Source organism: Plecotus auritus, assembly GCF_963455305.1.
Source record: "Plecotus auritus genome assembly, chromosome: 7".
Classification (NCBI taxonomy): Eukaryota; Metazoa; Chordata; class Mammalia; order Chiroptera; family Vespertilionidae; genus Plecotus; species Plecotus auritus.
The window spans coordinates 96,202,342-96,222,707 of record NC_137774.1 but is presented as its reverse complement, the minus strand read 5'-3'; the positions used below and the strand labels follow the sequence as shown (position 1 = coordinate 96,222,707).

The window sequence follows — 20,366 nt, the reverse complement described above, 5'->3', positions numbered from 1 at the left end:
TAAATTCTGGATATACATAACTACTTATTTGATGTCTCTCCTACCTAATCCTTTTCAGACTTTAACATCTGAGTACGGTATGTGGAAGAAGCCAGGATCTCAATGTTCCCTACCTGCCCCTTTACTTTCTAATCTTCTATATTATTCTCCCCTCATAAATTGAACCATTGGAATAACCTCCTAGTGGGTCTTCCTGCTTCAAATGTTGATGCCGTCAGTCCATTTATCCACACAGCATCCACACAAGCCTTAGTAACATCATGTCATTTGCATGTTTCTAAGCCTACCTTAGCTTTTCATTATAGTTAGGATAAAATCTAAACTAAAATTTTGCGTAGTCTCACCCCCACTGATTTTACCAACCTAATTTTATTCTCCACATTACTATGATAAGAGCTTTACATTCTTTTAATTCCTCAAAGAACTAAGCCTTTTTCCTACTTCTGGGCCTTCATGTCATTTCTTATTCTTGGTATCATCTTTTCCCTAATCATCACCTGGCTGATTCTTGTTCAGTAAAGTATCTTTTTAAGTAATGTTTCCTTAGTTACATCCTTTAGCCTTCTGTAACCACACTGAATTAGATTCATTCTTTATCACAAATCCTGTTTTCATCAGTATATTTACTGCTAATCGTAATGACTTGCTTCTTTACTGACTGTGTAGCTCCCTATTGGGACTCTTAAGTTCCATAAAGGTAAGAACAATGTCTAGTTTCTTGCTGTTCTATTTCATGATATAACTAGATGGCTTCAGTACAGGACCTGACACATTGATGCTCATGGATGGGTGGATGGATAAATAAATGACTGTTAATTGGTTTAGTATCAGGACCTATCAGTATAGATGGAAACAGGATTAGTTGAAGCTTTCATTATTGTTGAAAGGGAAAGGACCTTTACCTAATTTGCTTAAACTAAAATTATCTGGAAGACCCAAAAATAGCCTCAAAAATCAAACAAGTTACCACTACAAAATAGAGAAAGCTGTATAGATAGTATTTAAGTTGGATGCAAAAAAAAAAAAAAAAAAAAAAAAAGTTCCAGATTAGTGTGATGTTAATTTTGTTTTCCTACCTCCTTTCTTATTTCTTTGACCTCTGAGATTGAGGGATTTATCCACGCTTTGATTTACATTTGGACCAGCGATAACAATCAAGTTAGAGGTGCTCAAAACTTGATTATGAAGGTACACAAAATAGTAGGAAATGTCCCAGGTCAGATCATCATTTTGGAGTACACTGTTCCCTCATATAAGAAAAGAAGAAATATGTGAATTAGGAAATATTCAAGAGTTTATCAGTTACTTGAACTGAAGAAATGTCAGAGATCATACATACCATTTACTCTTGACCTAAATTATTATGGTCTAATCTCCTATCTATTAATTACCAAAAATGTTTTGTTCTCTACAGCTGAAATATTTAATGAGAACTTTGGACCAGATTTTCGAGGGGAAGAGACTTTTTTTTCTGTCTTTGCCATCTTTTTTCCTGCTGCAACTGGTATTCTGGCTGGAGCAAATATCTCAGGTGATCTTGCAGTAAGTACTGTATTGATTTATAGTAAAAAGCACTATATTGATTATATATTTAAAATGGTATACATATATTTATTTTTAAAGGTAGACTTAAAAAAAATCTTCTTGTCTTCTAGGATCCTCAGTCAGCCATACCCAAAGGAACACTCTTAGCCATTTTAATCACTACGGTGGTTTACGTAGGAATTGCAGTATCTGTAGGTAAATAGCTTTACATTTCTTTATATGTTTCAGAAATTTTAGTTATTTTTAAATTCAGAAATATTTCAGTCAAAAGACATGGTGTTGCATATTTTAATTAAAAAACAGTTTAAGTAAACTAGTAAGTGATTTTATCTAGATATTATCTAAACCACCAAATGCTCCTCCTCCAGAATTTTAATTAATTATATTAAGTTAGAAAATATATAAAATCTTATCTGCAAACTCTTAAATTTCAGAAATATATTTATAGAAAATATCATATGTAAAAGTAAATGCATTTAACTTTCATCTTTACACATTCTTCAATATTTTTGTTTACGGTGGTTAATATTTTCTCATAATCCTACTTTATGAAGATTGTTTCAAGACGATTAAGTGCAGTGCCTAGCATTTTTTTTTTACCATAAAAACTGATTTTGATGAACAGTACATAGTACATTGAATTAAAAAACTTACGTCTTAGTAAATTGAATTAAAATGGTACTTAACCATTTTACTACATTTATGGACTCATAGCATTTTAGAACTTGAAAGGACTTAAGTGGTCAACGAGTCTCTAAAATAGATGATGGAATTGGAGCTTAGAGATTTCACTACTAAGGATAACTGGTGCTTGCTTTATAGAATTGCTTTCATAGTAAAGTGGGTTTTGATTTGTTTGTGTGTTTTTAAAATAAAGGTTTTAAAGGCTATTTATAATAGTAGGTTCTTTAAACATTCTAGTCTAGAAAAAAATTAAATAACTATTAACACATATAATCTGCATGCAGTGATTAAAGGAATTGTCTCAAATTTATTATACTTCCATTAAAGTGTATACTTTACCCAGGAAACATATCCTTGAAATGTAAGCATTGCTTTTAATGTATAAACTCTAATTCAAATGTTATAGTTAAATGTTTTAAGTATAGTGCAAAAGTAAATCTTATTTTAATACCAATTTAAAGAATCACAAATTCTAAATTCATAGACTATAGAATAAAGTTTCCATAGTATTTCAGTAAGAAAATTGCATTTTTTCTGTACATTCAGTCATTTTTGTGAAGTCCTGACAGAACTGTTTTTACAAACTCTTCTGCTAATTTTCATAAATGTAATATTGAAATATCAGTAAATGAGAGTTGGAAAAGCCAATAATCAGTATTATTGTAGCAGGTTAAATTAAAATTTAAAAAAGGAATTAGATTTCATTTAGCCTTAAAATCCATAGGTAAATCTAATTTTTAAAAAACAAACTATATGCTATTTGTAATCTTACCAAAATATTTTTTGTTTCCTTAAAAGTTTCTACCTAGCATTCTTGTATATTCTATACATAAACTAAAGAAAATTTAGTTTTAATTTAACAAATGATTATATTTTAAATTGGAAACTAATTTGTTATAGCAGATAAGTGTTTTCTGTTTGTTTCTGACCCTCTAACACTACTGGTCCATATACTCATTTTATTCTGCCTACATTAGCCTTTGGAGCAATAGAAGTAGCCCTTTCTCCCTGGTCTTCAGTGGCTGAACCAGTAAAGATTGCCTCTGCACCAGTGATGGGGTAACTAGTTCAAAGCAATGAAGCTTTTTCCCCCAAAACATTTTGGAATATGAAACACAAAAAACACATAAAAGCATAACTGCTTTAGGCGTAGACAGGGCTCAGTTCTCCCCTCAGTCCCTATGGTTTCAGAAGTACCTTTAAGGAAACATGGTTTTTCAACACTGCTCTGAAAGTTAGATGAAGAAATCTACCTAATAAAAGAGTAACATGCTAATTGACTGTACCTTTGTGACGCCCACCAGCCAATCAGGAGTGAGTATGCAAATTAACCCAACAAAGATGGCGGGTTAATTTGCATATGCCCCTGGCTGCTCTGGGCCTCTGAGCAGCGTAGGAAGTTGGAAAGGTGGCTCTGGCCAGAGCGAAGGCGGTGCCGGCACCAGGGAACGGAAGGCCCATTCTGACACGAATATTTGTGCATTGGGCTTCTAGTTTAAGAATAAAGAACCATGCATAGCTCTTGCTGGTGTGGCTCCGTGGATTGAGTGTTGCCCCATGCATCAAAAGGTCACAGGTTCAATTCCTGGTCACAGTACTTGCCCAGGCTTTGGGTTTGGTCCCTGGTCAGGGTGCCTATCTTTCTCTCTCTACCTCTCCCATCCTCTCTTTAAAAAAGAAAGAAAGAAAAGAACTGTGTAGTCTGTTTAGTCATTAAAATATTCTTCCCTTTATTGTTCAGTTTTTGCTATAATGTCTTATATATGATCAGATAGTAGTGTTAAAATGCTTCAAAAGTAAAAATATATGAGGTCTAAGGAACAATTATTACTATGCATCATGTTATTTCAAATAATGAATTTCTTTCTTTAAGGAAACTTTTAAAATTTTTATTATGGGAGTTTTCAATTTTGCACAAAAGTAGAGTTTTCTAATGAGCCCAATATAACTATTATCCAGCTTCAAAAAAGTTTTCAAGAATTATCAATACATGGTTAATCTTGTTTCATACATATCCATTCACTCTGCCCTAAAGGTTATTTTTAAGCAAACCTGAGATACCATATATTTTCGTAATATCAGGTTAGACTTATTTGAGACAAAAGTTTAAATAGAATTATAATTTATTAATGTTTATATTGTTTTCCTATACAGAAGAAATTACCTGAAGTCTGATCTTTGACCATTTATAAACAACTATATTTTACAAGCTTGTTAAGTGTATATGTGTAAATACTACTCGGTTCCATTTCACTAAAATATTGGGAACAATGATGCTTTCCCAATTCTGTTCCACATAAAGCTATCTTAACTGTAAATGCAGTGTATGCTAATATAAGCAAGTTTATATGCAGTCAGTATCATAATTTCTTTACGGGTATGTATAATTTGAAATGAATATAAACATTAGCTATATTATTTGTTCTCATTGTCACTTGTGCTTCAGGTTCTTGTGTTGTTCGGGATGCCACCGGGAACATTAACGATACTATTGTGACAGAGCTAACAAACTGTACTTCCGCAGCCTGCAAATTAAACTTTGACTTTTCTTATTGTGAAAGCAATCCTTGTTCCTATGGCCTAATGAAAAACTTCCAGGTGAGCATTAAATTTATGTTATAACACATTCTATATTTATCTAGAGGTCAGACTACTATCAAATATGACCATTCAGAGTACAGCAGTAACTTAGAAAGAAGGACTGTTTTTATATTATATCTAGATTTTTTTAAAAAGATTGTAGGTAACTAATTGGACAAACAGAAAAATATGAAAAGGTAAAATCTGAAGCCATTCAAGAGCAGAAGGACCCCCAAGGGTAATACTAAGAGTATAATATATGTAGTATACTGTTTCAGAAAGGAAGGAAGCAAGCATAACACATGGTTATGTTTGCTGAACCTATTTCTGGATTCTCTGTCTGTCCCATCTATCTGTGTGTTTATTCCTCCACCAATGCCATACATTATTGATTACTGTAGTTATATAAGTCTTAAAGTCAGATTGATTGATTTTTTCCATTTTATCCTTTTCAAAATTGTTTTAGCTATTTTAGTTCCCTTTGCTTTTCCATATAAATTTTAGAATAATCTTATGTTTTTATTCTATCTGCCAAAAATCCACTAAACCCTATTAAACTTGTGTATCAATTTGGGGGAGCACTGACATATTTATACTATGTTGAGTGTTCCAATCCATGAACACAGTATGCTTTTCCATTTACTTAGAACTTCTTTGATTTCTTTCATTATCATTGTGTAGTTTTCAGAATACAAGCCTTGTACATATTTTGTTCGATATACACCTAAGTATTTAATTTTTATTTTGAGCAGTTTAAACCCATACTAACCAAAATGAGTTTAGTTTTCTAATTAAAGGTATCTCAATTACTTTAAATATAAATACCCCTTTAAAAGTTCTGGTCATTTTATTTTTTATAAAAGTTACAGGTTTTTAGAAATGGAGAATAGGTTATATAAAGGGAGAAGTATCCCTAACCAGTTAGCCTGAGTGGATAGAGCACTGGCCTGTGGACCGAAGGGTCCTGAGTTCAATTCTGGTCAAAGGCATGTACCTCTCGGTTGCAGGCTCCTCCTCACCTGGGCTGCGTGCAGGAGGCAACCAATTGATGTGTTTCTTTCACCTCGATATTTCTCTCTATTTTTCCCTCTCCCTTCCACTCTCTCTAAAAATCAATGGAAAAATATCCTTGGGTGAGGATTAAACAAAATAATAAAAAACAAAATAAAGGGAGAAGGAATTACTAAGATAATTTTGAAAGTTGCTTGATAAGTCATAGAATGCTAGAAGGAAAATAACACAAAGATGTAATAGATTCAGGAGACTAAAACATCTATTTTTATAATAGATATAAATTTTTACAATAGATGGTTCTACTAATTTGAAGTAAAAAATAAAAAATTTTTCTTCCTAGTGTTTTTGCAATATTATGTAAATACATTAAGCAGAATAGTTGAGGATTTAATATATTTCAGAAAAGTATAAATTTTATGTAGAATATATAAATTTTTTATCAAAAATTTGGGACTTAAATTTTTAATGGCATTATTTTTATTTTCTATTGTATCATTTCAAGCAATTGACTGCACTTTCTGTGGTTCTAAATATTGAACCCAATTATGTAACAGAAGTTTGTTTTGCTAGTCACAAGACTAGGCAAAATTATAGGAATGAAAGAAAGTATTCATGTCCAGCTAATGATTCAGGCCAATTTTGACATTGATATTGTGTATGAAAGGCACAAATGTTGGTCTCTGCCCAGTGACTGAAATGCCAATCAGATTTCTGTGCTGCTGCCTTAAAATAGAAAAGTACGTTGTCTTTATCAAGTCTAGTATGGACTCATTCAAATAAAGAGGAGTTTTGTATGCATAAATCTGATTTTCTAATTAATAGAAATGAGAGAGAGTGAGAGAGAGATTGCCTCCAAGTGTCTGCCCCTACCGGGACTGAACCTGCAACCTAAGTATGTGCCCTCACACTGGGAATCAAACCTGAAACAACACTCTAAGCAACTCAGCCACACCTGCCAGGGCTCAATTTGGTATTTTGACAAATTTCAAAGATGCAGAAAGAACAGTGCAATGAATATCTGTGTACCTAGCCTTCACGTATATTTACTAGTTGTTTATATTTTGCCCCATTGCTTATTTTTCTATGTATGTATATTCTTTCTCTCTTCAAACATCCTATATAATAAAAGCCTACTATGCTAAGTGTCCGGTCGTCAGGTTGTCCATTCATCCAATCAAAGCGTAACATGCTAATGATATGCTAAGGCCGCTCAACTGCTCACTATGACATGACCACCAGGGGGGCAGATGCTCCTACTGGTAGGTTAGCTTGCTGCTGGGGTCTGGCCGATCGGAACTGAGCAAGATGGGCCAGACACGCCCTGGAGCCCTTCTGCGGTCCCTCCCTGACTGGCCAACCTCCAGCATCCCTCCTCAGCCACAATGGTGCACCAGTGGGGTCCCTCGGCCTGGCCTGTGCCCTCTCACAATCTGGGACCCCTCGGGGTATGTTGGAGAGCCAGTTTTGGCCCGATCCCACAGGCCAGGCTGAGGGACTCCCACTAGTGCACGAATTCGTGCACTGGACCTCTAGTATAAGAATTGTAGACATTGCAACATGACAGTCACTTTGAAGTATTTAAAACATTCTGTACAAGCACAGTACAATTATCCCATTCAGGCAATTTAATGTTGATGAAATACTTTTATCTAAATATGCCATATTCATATTTCCCTGCTTGTCCCACAAATATCATTTACAGCTATTTTTCCCACATTGAGGATCCAAACAGGGATCATGCATGGAAGTTAGTTACCATGTTATTTTAAAATCCTTTAACCTAGAGGAGTTCCCAGTTTGCCTATTTTAATCTTTCAGTATGCTGACATTTTGAAGAGTCAGAGCACATTATTCTGCATTGTACCCCTCATTTTGGATATTGTACCCCTCAGTTTGGATTTATCTGATTGTCTTATGATCTAAATGATCTATCCATTTAAAAAAAATACTTCATTATGGGAAAATGTTTGAACACGTACAAAGATAGGGAAAGCAAAACAAACACACACAAAAAATCAAAAAACATCATAATCAATACCTATCTATTATCTTAACATCCAAAAAATAAACAACCTTCCTGACGGAAGTATATCACATCACCTTGAAATATTCTTGTCAGAAAATTTGTACTTCAATCTGATTAACTCAATATCTACTTAGCAGTTGACTAAAATTCAGAGGTGAGAAGAAACAGGTTAAACAACAAAGTGGAAATGCAGTCAGCAAAATCCAGAGTGCGGGGAGTAGGGGGCGGATTTATAGGAGAAATGACATAAAAATAATAAAATGTAAAGGAAAAGATGAGCCTGCAGATTTAAAGAGACTTTTAAGAGACACATTAAATGTAAAGTATAATCTTTTTGCCAATCCTGATTTGCATAAACCAGTTTGAAAAGCAAGAGAAGAAGGACAGTTTGGGAAACTTGAATGCTGTGTGGCTATTTGGTGCTGTAAAGAAATTATTTAGTTTTTAAGCGGTGACAGTGGCTTTGCAGTTACAGGTTTTAAAAGTTCTTACCCGTCTATATATATATAAAAGCCTAAGCGACTATCCGGCCATTCAAACGGTAGCTGTGATGCGCACTGACCACCAGGGGCAGATGCTCAACACACAGGCATGGAAACATGAAACAGACTTATGAATCTCAGAGGGAAAGTGGGAGGAGAGAGCGTGGGAAGAGATTAACCAAAGATCTTATATGCATGCTAGAGGCCCGGTGCACGGGTTGGTGCACTGGTGGGGTTCCTCAGCCTGGCCTGCGGGGATCAGGCCAAAACTGGCTCTCCAACATCCTGAGGGGTCCCAGATTGTGAGAGGAATCGGGCTCCCTCTTCTCCCAATATTATGTCACTTTCTCTCTGTATCTGTCTTCTTTCATCTCACTTTACCCTGTTTGGCGGTAACAACTTGTAGGCATTTAACTGCAAAATGTAATTATTTAGCAAATAGGATTTACTTAGCCTGGAATCTAGTCGGCCTGGGGCAGGACCCTGCTCAATGTCAGGCTCCCACCCAGGCCCTTCCATTCAGGCGGAGCCTTGTGGTGGCAGGAACCTTCTTCCCTCCTGAGCTGCTCCTTCACCTCCTTCCCTCCCCGGAGGTTGCCCACTGGCGCTACTGTCCGCCCAGAATGAGGAAAGCCACGGCCAAGAGTGGTAGTGGGAAAATTCGCTGCCTCCACTGGAAATTGATATTATGTGAATGGGCTAGCATGGCCGCCAGATGTCGGGGCTGCAGCCAGTAGGTCCTGCACGTCTCATCATTTAGCTAATTGAATTGAAAAGTTTCTGTGAGGACCAGACCCATGACCTCTGCAATGGGCTAGAGGCCTGGTGGGGAGCCAGACCCAAAGTGGGGAGCCAGTGGGGTCCCTTGGCCTGGCCTGCAGGGATCGGGCCGAAACCGGCTCCACAACATCCCCCGAGGGGATCCCAGATTGTGAGAGGGTGATTCTTGGGTGACGCACCCTGGAATCGGGCTCCCTCCTCTCTGATTCTGGGTGCATCACTCGAGAACCGTAGCTGCCAAGTCACTGCAGCTCGGCAGCTCCTGCGTTGAGTGTCTGCCCCCTGATGGTCAGTGTGCGTTATAGCTACCAGTCAGCTAGTTGCTTAGGCTTTTATATACTAGTATATAGATGATATCTGTAGTTTGATTCACAATAATGTGCAGATTGGCCCTCAGTAGGTCATTGTTGAAACTGGGTGATGGATCCTTGGTGGCTCAATATGCTCTTCTCTCTGTCATTGTGTGTCTGCAATTTTATAAAATAAAAAGTTTTTAAGGTAAGAGCTAGTGGTAGATCTGTTTCTGAATTTGTAATGCCCCATAACAATTTATTACTGTCTCCTTCATTAGAATAATGATGTATAGTATTGTGTTCTTTTCTTAATTGTTTTTAAGACTTATTCTTCCATTTTATCCCTTTTTTTTAAGGTAATGAGCATGGTGTCAGGATTTGCTCCATTGATTTCTGCAGGTATCTTTTCAGCCACTCTTTCTTCTGCATTAGCATCCCTTGTGAGTGCTCCCAAAATATTTCAGGTAAGTACTTTCACATTACAATCTTTATTAAAGGAGAGTTTAGGTAATATAATCTGAGATAGTTAGTATTTTTAAATTAATTGCTTCTGTCAATCCCAAATGTATATTATCACACACACACACATCAACCAGTATATTTAATTTTATGCATATGATGTGAATATATATATATTTTTGAATATATATATTTATATAACATTTGTGCATTTACATACTGTTAGAGGGTAGTCTTTGAATTGTGTTTCTGGAAGTAGTAATGAATTTTTGCTTTTTTGGACATTTTCTGTTAGCATAAATTTTCATAACGTTGTACCAAAGATAAGGAGTGCGGTCCAAGACCATAAATCAGAAGAATTAAAGTATCTTGTTTCCAGTAGCATGACGCCAACCTAAATGTTTTATTTTACAGATGTTTGAATGCCTAATAGGTGCTACACATTGAGTGTAATGATGAATGAGATAGATATTATCTCCCTTTAATGAGCATTAAATGAATAGCTGATACTGAATAGGAAATATTTTTTATTACTAAATCAAAGCAACAAAATGTTGATTCTGCAGCTTTGTTTTTAATGTTGTAGTTGTAGCCAGTTAGTACAGTAAAGCTGTAGGATATCTTTCTTGAAACAGTTTTCAGGCCCTGGCCAGTTTGGGTCAGTGGTTAGAGTGTTGACCCAAGGACTGAAGGTTCGATTCTGGTCAAGGGCACGTCTCAGTTGCAGGCTGAGTCCCTGGCCCCAGTTGGAGTGCATGTGGGAGGCAACCAATCAATGTGTCTCTCTTACATAGATATTGCTGTCTCTTTGTATCTCTCCCTCTCTTCCATTCTCTCTAAAAGTCAAGAAAATATCCTTGGGTGAGGATTAACAAAAACACACACACACAAAGAACCTCAACCAGTTTCTAGAATTGTTTTAAAAAAAATAATTAAGTTCTGTAATTAGGATTCTTACCTGCTTTAATCTAGCATTTGGACTTGTTGTAAAGCAGTTCCCATCTTTGTCATACTTCTCAAGCTTCTAAATTTCTTCTATTTGTATGCCTTTTTTTCTGATTCCTTCTTCATAAAAGAATTTCAGCATGGGGAGGGAGTAAGGTGGATAAAAACTTCTGGTATTCTATACTCTTTCTGATTCTTAAAATGTGTGACTCTCCTGTACAGTATGTAGGTGAAGCAGTATGAGCTAGGGAAATCAAAAGGACAAAGAATTAGAAATAGGGGCTCCATTCCTGACTATAAGCAAATCTGTGTGTCTAATTTAGAAATGTTTCATTTTATTGTTTACATTTCTTCATTAGGCTCTATGCAAGGACAACATCTACCCAGCTTTCCAGATGTTTGCTAAAGGTTATGGGAAAAATAACGAACCTCTTCGTGGTTACATCTTAACATTCTTAATTGCACTTGGATTCATCTTAATTGGTTAGTCAAATAAATGGTGTGCTAATGTAGATTTTGGTGCATTTATAATGTTAGCTCTAAACATCCTGTTACTTTGCCTAATTTACTAAATAGTTTCTGATCAAAAGAAAGAGTGTTTAAAAATACTGCAAATAATAGCACTCAATATATATTTCTTAAATTTTTACTATCACTAAGTCCCTATTAGGGATAGAAAGAACTGTTAGATTCTTGTCCCTAAAAAAATTCAATAATAGCATAAAGAAAAGGATTTCAGCATCTCCCCTAAAAGTGGGGCCTCTTCTTTCCTGCTCTTTGCCTCTGATCACCAGTCCATTCGACTTTTATTAAAAGTCTGATTATACTATCAGGTATGGAAACTAACTCTCATGTAATGTTAGGTATGTATTTGGTATAGCTGCTTTTTGAGAACAAGTTGACAACATTTAGTAAAATTTCCTGAAATTCAGCAATTCTCTTTAAGGGAATGTACCCTACAGAAACTTGCATTTATGCCCATATACAAAAATGTTTTTAGTGTTAATTATAATATCAATGGAAGAACAAAACTGCAGAATAATATTTAGCAGTAGAAAAGAATGAACTTAGTTTTCATATATCAATATGGATAAACTTCAAATATAGAAAGTGTAAAGTCAAATTGCATGTACCACCCAAACATTACTACATAATACTGATTGACTATGTATGTATTAAAACTATATAGCATTGGAAAAAGAATATACCAGTTTTGGAAGAGTGATGTATGCAAGGGGTTTCAACAGTACATTTCAGATTTGATTTCTGAAAAGTAAAGTGCATGAAGTATATATACATGGCAAAATGTAGTTATTAAATCTGGATGGCCAATATAGGAATAGCTTTATGCCATTATCTGAAGTTTTGAAATAATTCATAATTTTGAAAAGTTAAAAATGTCTAATATGTCAGTAAATATGCCTTGTTTCTTTTGCAGCTGAACTGAATGTTATTGCTCCAATTATCTCTAACTTCTTCCTTGCATCCTATGCACTGATCAATTTTTCAGTATTCCATGCATCACTTGCAAAATCTCCAGGTGATTTTACACTTTTAAAAAGTTTTTTAAATGTAATATCTTTGATTTTAGAGGAAATAAAACTAACACATTTTAAAAAATAGTATGTGTGGGATTAGCTCATTAATGCTCAGTCTGCCTTTATAATTGAGTCAAATTGAGTCTTCAAAGATCTCTTTATTGTGAAGTTTACTGGTAATATTCTGTATTTTGTTTTAAAAATCTGAGCAGCACTGTGAAAGACTTTTCTTTTTTGTTTTGTTTATGTTTATCTGCTTTGTCTTTCAGTTCTAAGAATATTATAATACTAGGGACCCAGTGCACGAATTCATGCACCTTGAAAGGAACTGTGGGCCACGAGGCTGCAGTGGACACAGTGGCAGGTCTCGGCCGGCCCCTCCTGCCACGGCCCCTGGTCCCATCTGCCGGCAGCCCCACTCCCGCCACCACTGCTCCCATGTGCTGATAGCGCAGAGTGATTAGGGTTGGCCAGTAGCGGGTGCGAGCAGGGCTGGCGCCATCAGTGGGTGCGAGTGGCAGCTGCTGCCCCGATTGCCCCTCAGGAGCCGGGGGAGGTGGAAAAGCCCTCAGGGGCAATCGGGGCCGGCAGCTGCTGCTTGCACCGGGGGCTGGTGGTGGGTGTGATCGGCAGCTCTCGTGATGGCAGCGGGTGCGAGTGGGGCCATTGCCAGCAGCGGGTGTGAGAGGCAGCTGCTGGCCCCAATCACCCCTCAGGGAGGTGCAAGCGGTGGCTCCAGCTGGCACCAGCAGCAGGTGTAAGCACCAGGCAGGACCATGGCGCATGGAAGCAAAGAATTTTCAGTAACCACCAGAGGCTCAGCCTGATGAGAGCAACTGGCGCCCTGCCTTGGTCTGGTGGATCCACCATCCCGCCACAGCCAACGCCCACCATGTTCCACACGCACCCCCTGGTGGTCAGCGCATGTCATAGCAACCAGTTTGGTTGTTCCTCTGTTCAGTCTATTTGCACATTAGGGTTTTATCCTACCTAATAAGAGAGTAATATGCAAATTGACCGTACCTCCGCTATGCCCACCAGCCAATCAGGAGAAAGTATGCAAATTAACCCAACCAAGATGACTGCAGCCAGGGAGTGAGCAGGAGGCTTGGATTTCCCAGGTGATGGAGGAAGCCAAGCTTTCCGCCCACTCTGGCCAGCCGTGGACTCCACCCAGGGCTACAAAGTTTCAATTATAGAAGATAAATAAATCCCAACAAAAATGGCAGCAGCCACGGAGCTGGAGAGAGCAGGAGGCTTGGGTTTCCCCAGCAATGGAGGAAGCCAAGCTTTCCGCCTGCCCTGGCCTGCCCTTCCTCGTCTCAAGGCTACAAAGTTTCAATTATAGAAGATAAATAAAGCCCAATGAAAATGGCTGCAGCCACAGAGCAAGCAGGACACTTGGGTTTCCCTAGTGATGGAGGAAGCCAAACTTCCTAGCCTGCCCTGGCCTGCGCTCAAGGCTACAAAGTTTCAATTACAGAAGATAAATAAATCCCAGATACCAGGGCCTCCGCTTGGGTCACTGAGGGGGCGTGGCCAGCCTGCAAACCACCACAGGCTGCCCCATGCTCCAAGCTGCCCCACGCCCCAGGGGAACCCCCACCCTGATCTGGGACACCCTTCAGGGCAAACCAGCCAGTCCCCACCCGTGCACCAGGCCTCTATCCTATCTAATAAAAGAGTCATATGCAAATTGACTGTCACTACAACACACAAGATGGCTGCCCCCATGTGGACACAAGATGGCCACTACAAGATGGCCAGCAGAGGAGGGCAGTTGGTTGGGACCAGGCCTAAAAGGGAGGGCAGTTGGGGGCGATCAAGCATGCAGGGGAGGCAGATAGGGGTGACCAGGCTGGCAGAGGAGGGCAGTTGGGGGGAACCAGGCCTGCAGGGGAGGGCAGTTAGGGGTGACCAGGCCTGCAGGGGAGGGCAGTTAGGGGCAATCAGACTGGCAGGGGAGCAGTTAGGCATCAATCAGGCTGGCAGGGGAGTGGTTAGGGGTTGATCAGGCTGGCCCGAAGAAGCGGTTAGGGGCAATCAGGAAGGCAGGCAGGCGAGCATTTGGGAGCCAGCAGTCCTGGATTGTGAGGGGGATGTCCGATGCCCTATCGGGATCGGGCCTAAACAGGCAGTTGGACATCCCTCGAGGGGTCCCATATTGGTGAGGGTACAGGCTGGGCTGAGGGACACACCCCCCTGTGCACGAATTTCGTGCACCAGGCCTCTAGTATTATATAAATAGTTAACCTTTCCAGAAATATTTTTAACACAGTGAGTTCTATGGAGTTCTTATATAGGAGGTCTTTATCAACTGAAAATACTTTCTGTTAGGGGATTTTTGTTATAAACCATGACACCAGTTGGACCTCAAGGAAGGAAATGAAGGAACAAAAGTAATGTTCCTTTTAGGGACCTAAAAGTCTCTCAGAATAGGAAAGAATGAAGTATGGAAACTTAGAACATGAATACCTTAGTTTCATATTTTACTTAAATAATATAAATTTTAGAGATGGGTGTGGCTGTAAAAGTGTAACACAGGGATCTTTGTGTTGGACTTTTTTATTTTTATTTTATTTTTTAAAATATATTTTATTGATTTTTTTACAGAGAGGAAGGGAGAGGGAGAGGGATAAAGAATTAGAAACATCGATCAGCTGCCTCCTGCACACTCCCTACTGGGGATGTGCCCGCAACCAAGGTACATGCCCTTGACCAGAATTGAACCCAGGACTCTTCAGTCCACAGGTTGACACTCTATCCACTGAGCCAAACCAGTTAGGGCTGTGTTGGACTTTTTAAAAATATATGTATTTATTAAATTAAAACTCTGCTTTAATTTGAATGTATGAATACTAATATCTTAGTTGTGAAGTTATAGTATCATTTTGCAAGATGTTATAATTGGGAGAAACAAGGTAAGGGTAACTGGAATCTCTCTATTATTTCTTAGAACTCTGTGAATTTATAATTATCTCAAAATTAAAAGTTTAATTTTAAAAACATTATAAATTGTATAGAATAGATTTAACAATAATAGTTTTGCCTGTGAAACTAACTATGAATGAACATTTTAAAATATGGTCTTCAACATTTTCTAGGGTGAAGCTTAATTCATAAATAATTCACCAAATGGGAAGATATGTTTCTATTATTAACTCTTAGGTGTGTTTTGTTGTTGTTTTTAGTAAGTAGATGAATTTTTAACAATGCTCAAGAACATTTTGTTCAAACTGGTTGGTATATTCATTAGAATATGGATGTGTCTCATACTAAAAATTAAGAAAGAAAACCACCACACAATTTACGACTCAATTTAAACTCCTTTTTAAAAATCGTCTTTAGTTTTAAGTGTTCACTGTAGGCCGATTTACACTTTTTTGGGTAAAGAGTTTACTGAATACAGAACTAGTAAGATAAAATAATGTGGAAGTAAATAGGTGTGCCCTTTTCATGGCCATCAAGAATTATGAAATCATGATCTATGGTCTATGACTTTACTGTTATGTTTAAAGCTCTCTCTTGGAGCAGCCATAAAGAAAGTTATTTTTTGCATATATATGAACTATTGTCTAAAGCAGATGAAGTATGTGACTGACTTGTATTTATTGTATTTGTTATTGATAGGATGGCGTCCTGCATTCAAATACTACAATATGTGGATATCGCTTATTGGAGCAATTCTTTGTTGCATAGTGATGTTTGTCATTAATTGGTGGGCTGCATTACTGACATATGTGATAGTCCTTGGGCTATATATTTATGTTACCTATAAAAAGCCAGGTCAGTAACCTTTTCTATTTAGTATTTCAAGCTAGAAACACCTAGAAGTTCTTTGTTATTTTCCATATTAAGCATCATCTGATATATAATTAAATGGTACTTTGTATAGCCAAATTGGTCAGGGCTGTATAAAACTTCAAATATTTTATTTCCAAATACATGTAGTTTTATTGAAAGAATTGCGACATTTTATTCTATGGAATTCCATTCTTTCCCATAAATTAAATTTAATCTTATTTGTAGAAATATAACAAATTCATATATTTGCACTCAACTAATTTTAAAATTATTATTTGAAAGGATTCGATTTGCAGTGCTATAGAAGATTGATAGCTTAATAAGCATATGTATGTGTGATCTACCTATTGTACCTACTGTAATAACACGGAATTCACAAAATACTAGAAGATTTAGTATCTTCCCTCTAGCTCACTGTGTGGCAGGGAAAATTAGACAGATATGTTTTAACTGCGAAATGGTCAAAGATTACCTCGAATGTGTTTTATTAATAACTGTTGGTATATCTTCACATCAGATGATGCTAAGCTATATTAAGGATTGGTCCACTATTCACTATGGTAACCTGTAACACAGAAGAAACATCCAATGATATAGGTTTAAAAGATTTTGGCTTAACAGAATAGATTAGGAAGAGATTACAAGAGTAGTTGCAGTGTAGTCGTGAGGTAACATTACGTAATTCTAATACTACAGGATGAGGTTTTGGATTACAGTGGTAGCTTTAGAAATGAAATGGACAAAGAATATATTATTTTAACCATCTTAGAAGCAATCATTTCTCTAATATGTCTATTAAGTCTCTAAAGTAACAAATGCCTAAAATCATTTGTGTTTAGGCTGTTTATCAATAAGAAAATAAATTTGCCTATTAAAATAACTTAAAACTGTTAAGTACTATAAATAACATTTGGAGAGCTGCCTCTTTTCCTTTTAACCTTTGGCAATATAAACAATAATTTTAAAATATTTCCTTTATTTATAAAAGACTCTTGAATTGCATGCAGAGCATGTCTGCAGCCCTGTCATCTCCATATTTTCTAAATTGTACTTTCTCTTTAAATGCAGTTATAGTTCACATTAGCATTTTCATAATGTCATGCTGTGAACTTGAACTATTTAAAAGTTTCAACTATAATAGTTTATTTTAGCAATTGACTTTTTAAACAAGAAAGCATTGTTTACTTCTCTGTGTGTCTCATTGGTTACTGATTGGCCGTTAATATTGGTGTTCTGCATGAACACTATCTTCCCACAGATGTGAACTGGGGATCCTCCACACAAGCCCTGACTTACCTGAGTGCACTGCAGCATTCCATTCGTCTTTCTGGAGTGGAAGACCATGTGAAAAACTTTAGGTAAGTGATAAGGTAATATAGAAACATTTGTCTTAGGTGGCAATCAGTTATTCACTTATTGTTCAGTAACATTTTTATATACTGGTATTTCATGAGAAGTTCTCTAAAAGTTTACATAGAATATTTGTTGTTGTTGGACTTGGGCAGTTTATTCAAGAACAAGGTTGAGGTTCTTAGTTATCAAATTTTACAAAGAGGTAAATTATCATCTATAAAATGTCATCTGAAGTCTTCGATTTTTATATTTTTCCATTGATTTTTAAAACTTTAGAGAGAAGGGGGAACGGAGAGAGAGAGAGAGAGAGAGAGAGAGAGAGAGAGAGAGAGAGAGATATCATGGTGAAAGAGATACATTGATTGGTTGCTTCCCACACATGCCCCAACCAGAGCCAGAGATTGAACCTGCAACCCAGGTATGTGCCCTTGAGCAGAAATCAAACCTGTGACCCTGTGGTGCTTGGGCCAACACTCTAACCACTGAGGAGCAACAGTGGCCAGGGCTCACCTGAAGACTTTGATTTATTTATTTTAAATATTTTTATTGACTTCAGAGCGGAAGGGAAAGAGAGAGAGAAATAGAAACACCGATGAGAGAGAATCATTGATTGGCTGCCTCCTGCACAGCCCCTACTGGGGAGAGAGCCCACAACCTGGGCAAGTACCCTGACTGGGAATCAAACTGTGACCTCTTGGTTCATAGGTTGATGCTCAACCACTGAGCCACACCAGCCAGGCTCATCTGAAGCCTTTTAAATGGTAGGCATCATCTTCTCTGTGACCACTGAAGTCATATAACTAATTTATAACTACTAAGTAAGAAATCCATAACTATTTTTGACATACCTTATTTTGTAATTTTATGAAGGTGTCACATATTTTCATGTTAATTGCTTCTTTCTCATCTTTGACTAACTGAAACCAGTTTTAATGACAGTCAATGTCATAAAATAGAGTATTTATTACTGTTTTTCTCAAATGACTTTGTATTTTATTTTAATAATTTTTTGAACAGTTATCAATTGAAAAATTATTCCATAATGTATGTAAGTAAACACAGAAATATGTTGCATGTTTGTCAGTGAAGCAAAAGGGAAAATGATTTTTAAGAAATCCTAAAGAGAGGATAAGCACCAGAAAAGACTTGCTATACCAAATTTCTCCCAGTAGGAAAAGTTTTTGTGTATTCTTTTTGTTCTTTGTTTCGATCCACCCCCCCCCCCCCGCCCCTTTTTGTCAAATGAAAAGTTCCCAGAGACCACAGATCTTCAGCTTTGGAGTGAAGAGAAATTGAGAAAAGAAAAAGTAATGAGAGGCCCTCTCTAGCCAATAAGCCCTAGCCTAATGGGATTGGAGAAGGACATCGTAAGGATGGAAATAATTTGGGTTTGTCTAGTTGCTTCTTTCCCCCGCTCCCCCCTCACCTGAGGATATGCTTTTTTATTGATTTTAGAGAGAGAGAAAGAGACATTTATGTGAGGAAGAAACATTGATTGGTTTGTCATCCATACCATGAAACCCAGGGATGTACCCTGACTGGGAATTGAACCAACTGAGCCACCCCGGCCAGGGCTGTCTATGAAAACTTTAAACCACTCCTTATTTTAGTTTCTTTAACACATTGCACCCCCGCCACGTCCAGATGCATCTACTGCCTCTAACTCCTAGGCATTTGGATGATCTTTTTAGATGTAAAATCACGTAGCTTCACAGGTTTCTGTTATGCTTTTTCCTGATTTGTAAAATCCTTTATTCTTCCATCTATTTTCTAGCTATTAATATTTCAATACTGTTGTAGCCTATTGTAAATATTCTTTATATTTTCGTGGTTTGTGCCTTAAAAAAATCTCATGATATCATGAGATGTTCATACTCTGTCATTGTTATTCACAGTCATCCCTAATATATTTTGCTCCATACCTTTTTTGGTATGATAAAACTGTACCAAGTTATGTATGCCTTTGTGCTATGTTTACTATTTAGTAAAGATAGGGACTACAAATTAATTTCCCAAAGTAATAGGCTATATTGAGCTAACTTAAAGTACCATAACAAAAAGCTGAAAAAAATAGTGGCTAAATAAGACAGACATTGGTGTTATGTGATATTCCAGAGACAGATGGATGATTCATGGTAAGTAGACAGATTTGCTACACTTGGTCATTCGGGTCACACATTCCTTGTATCTTCTCAGTCAGCCATTCCCAAGGAGGTGTTTTTGTCAAAGTGGTCAATGTCATTACCACATCCATGGTCTACCTCAGTGGTTGGTAATCTGCAGCTTGCGAGCCGCATGTGGCTCGCGACCCGCAGTTTGCCGACCACTGGTCTAGCTTATAGGAAAGTGTGGAAGGTGGCCAGCTTCCTTATTAAAGGACACGACCTGGAAACAGGAATATCATGTGGGCTGTAAAACCAGTCATGACGCTAGTTTTAGCTGCTAGGAAGGCTAAGAAGTGTAATCTGTAGCTGGGAGCCCACCTAACCTGCTAATGATCAGATGGGGACAGTGGACTATATTAGCGGGCTGGGCCACAGAGGATGATTTCACGTTTGATTGCTCCAAAGCAGTGCTCCCAGACAGAACTGGTTTTTCAGATAGCTTGCTAAAATTGTGAATGTTAGTATATTTTCCATTTTTATTCAGGTTTTCATGCTTATTTTATGAGTATGGTCAGTAACTACCCTAATAATTAGTGATTAAAGCAGAATTTTTAGTCTATTTGCTTTTTGTTATTTTGTTTTAATTATACAAATTCTTGTTTTAAAAAATGTTTGCTTATCTGTTTGAACTTATAAAAAGGATACCTAAATATTTTTTCATCAAAAAACTGATTTCCATTTGTACTCAGGGAAAATAA

At 37.3% G+C, this 20,366-nt stretch overlaps 1 protein-coding gene across 2 annotated transcripts in view; it reads left to right on the top strand.

Annotated features, from left to right (window-relative positions):
• Positions 1 to 20,366, top strand: part of SLC12A2 (solute carrier family 12 member 2) — a 95,068-nt gene that overhangs the window by 45,623 nt on the left and 29,079 nt on the right. For both annotated transcript variants that reach the window (XM_080678421.1, XM_080678422.1), the window contains exons 8-15: positions 1,415 to 1,542; positions 1,656 to 1,740; positions 4,676 to 4,827; positions 9,761 to 9,868; positions 11,168 to 11,291; positions 12,247 to 12,348; positions 15,977 to 16,132; positions 17,409 to 17,508. In XM_080678421.1, coding sequence (XP_080534547.1) covers positions 1,415 to 1,542; positions 1,656 to 1,740; positions 4,676 to 4,827; positions 9,761 to 9,868; positions 11,168 to 11,291; positions 12,247 to 12,348; positions 15,977 to 16,132; positions 17,409 to 17,508 — 955 coding nt within the window. The remainder of the gene's footprint in view (positions 1 to 1,414; positions 1,543 to 1,655; positions 1,741 to 4,675; positions 4,828 to 9,760; positions 9,869 to 11,167; positions 11,292 to 12,246; positions 12,349 to 15,976; positions 16,133 to 17,408; positions 17,509 to 20,366) is intronic.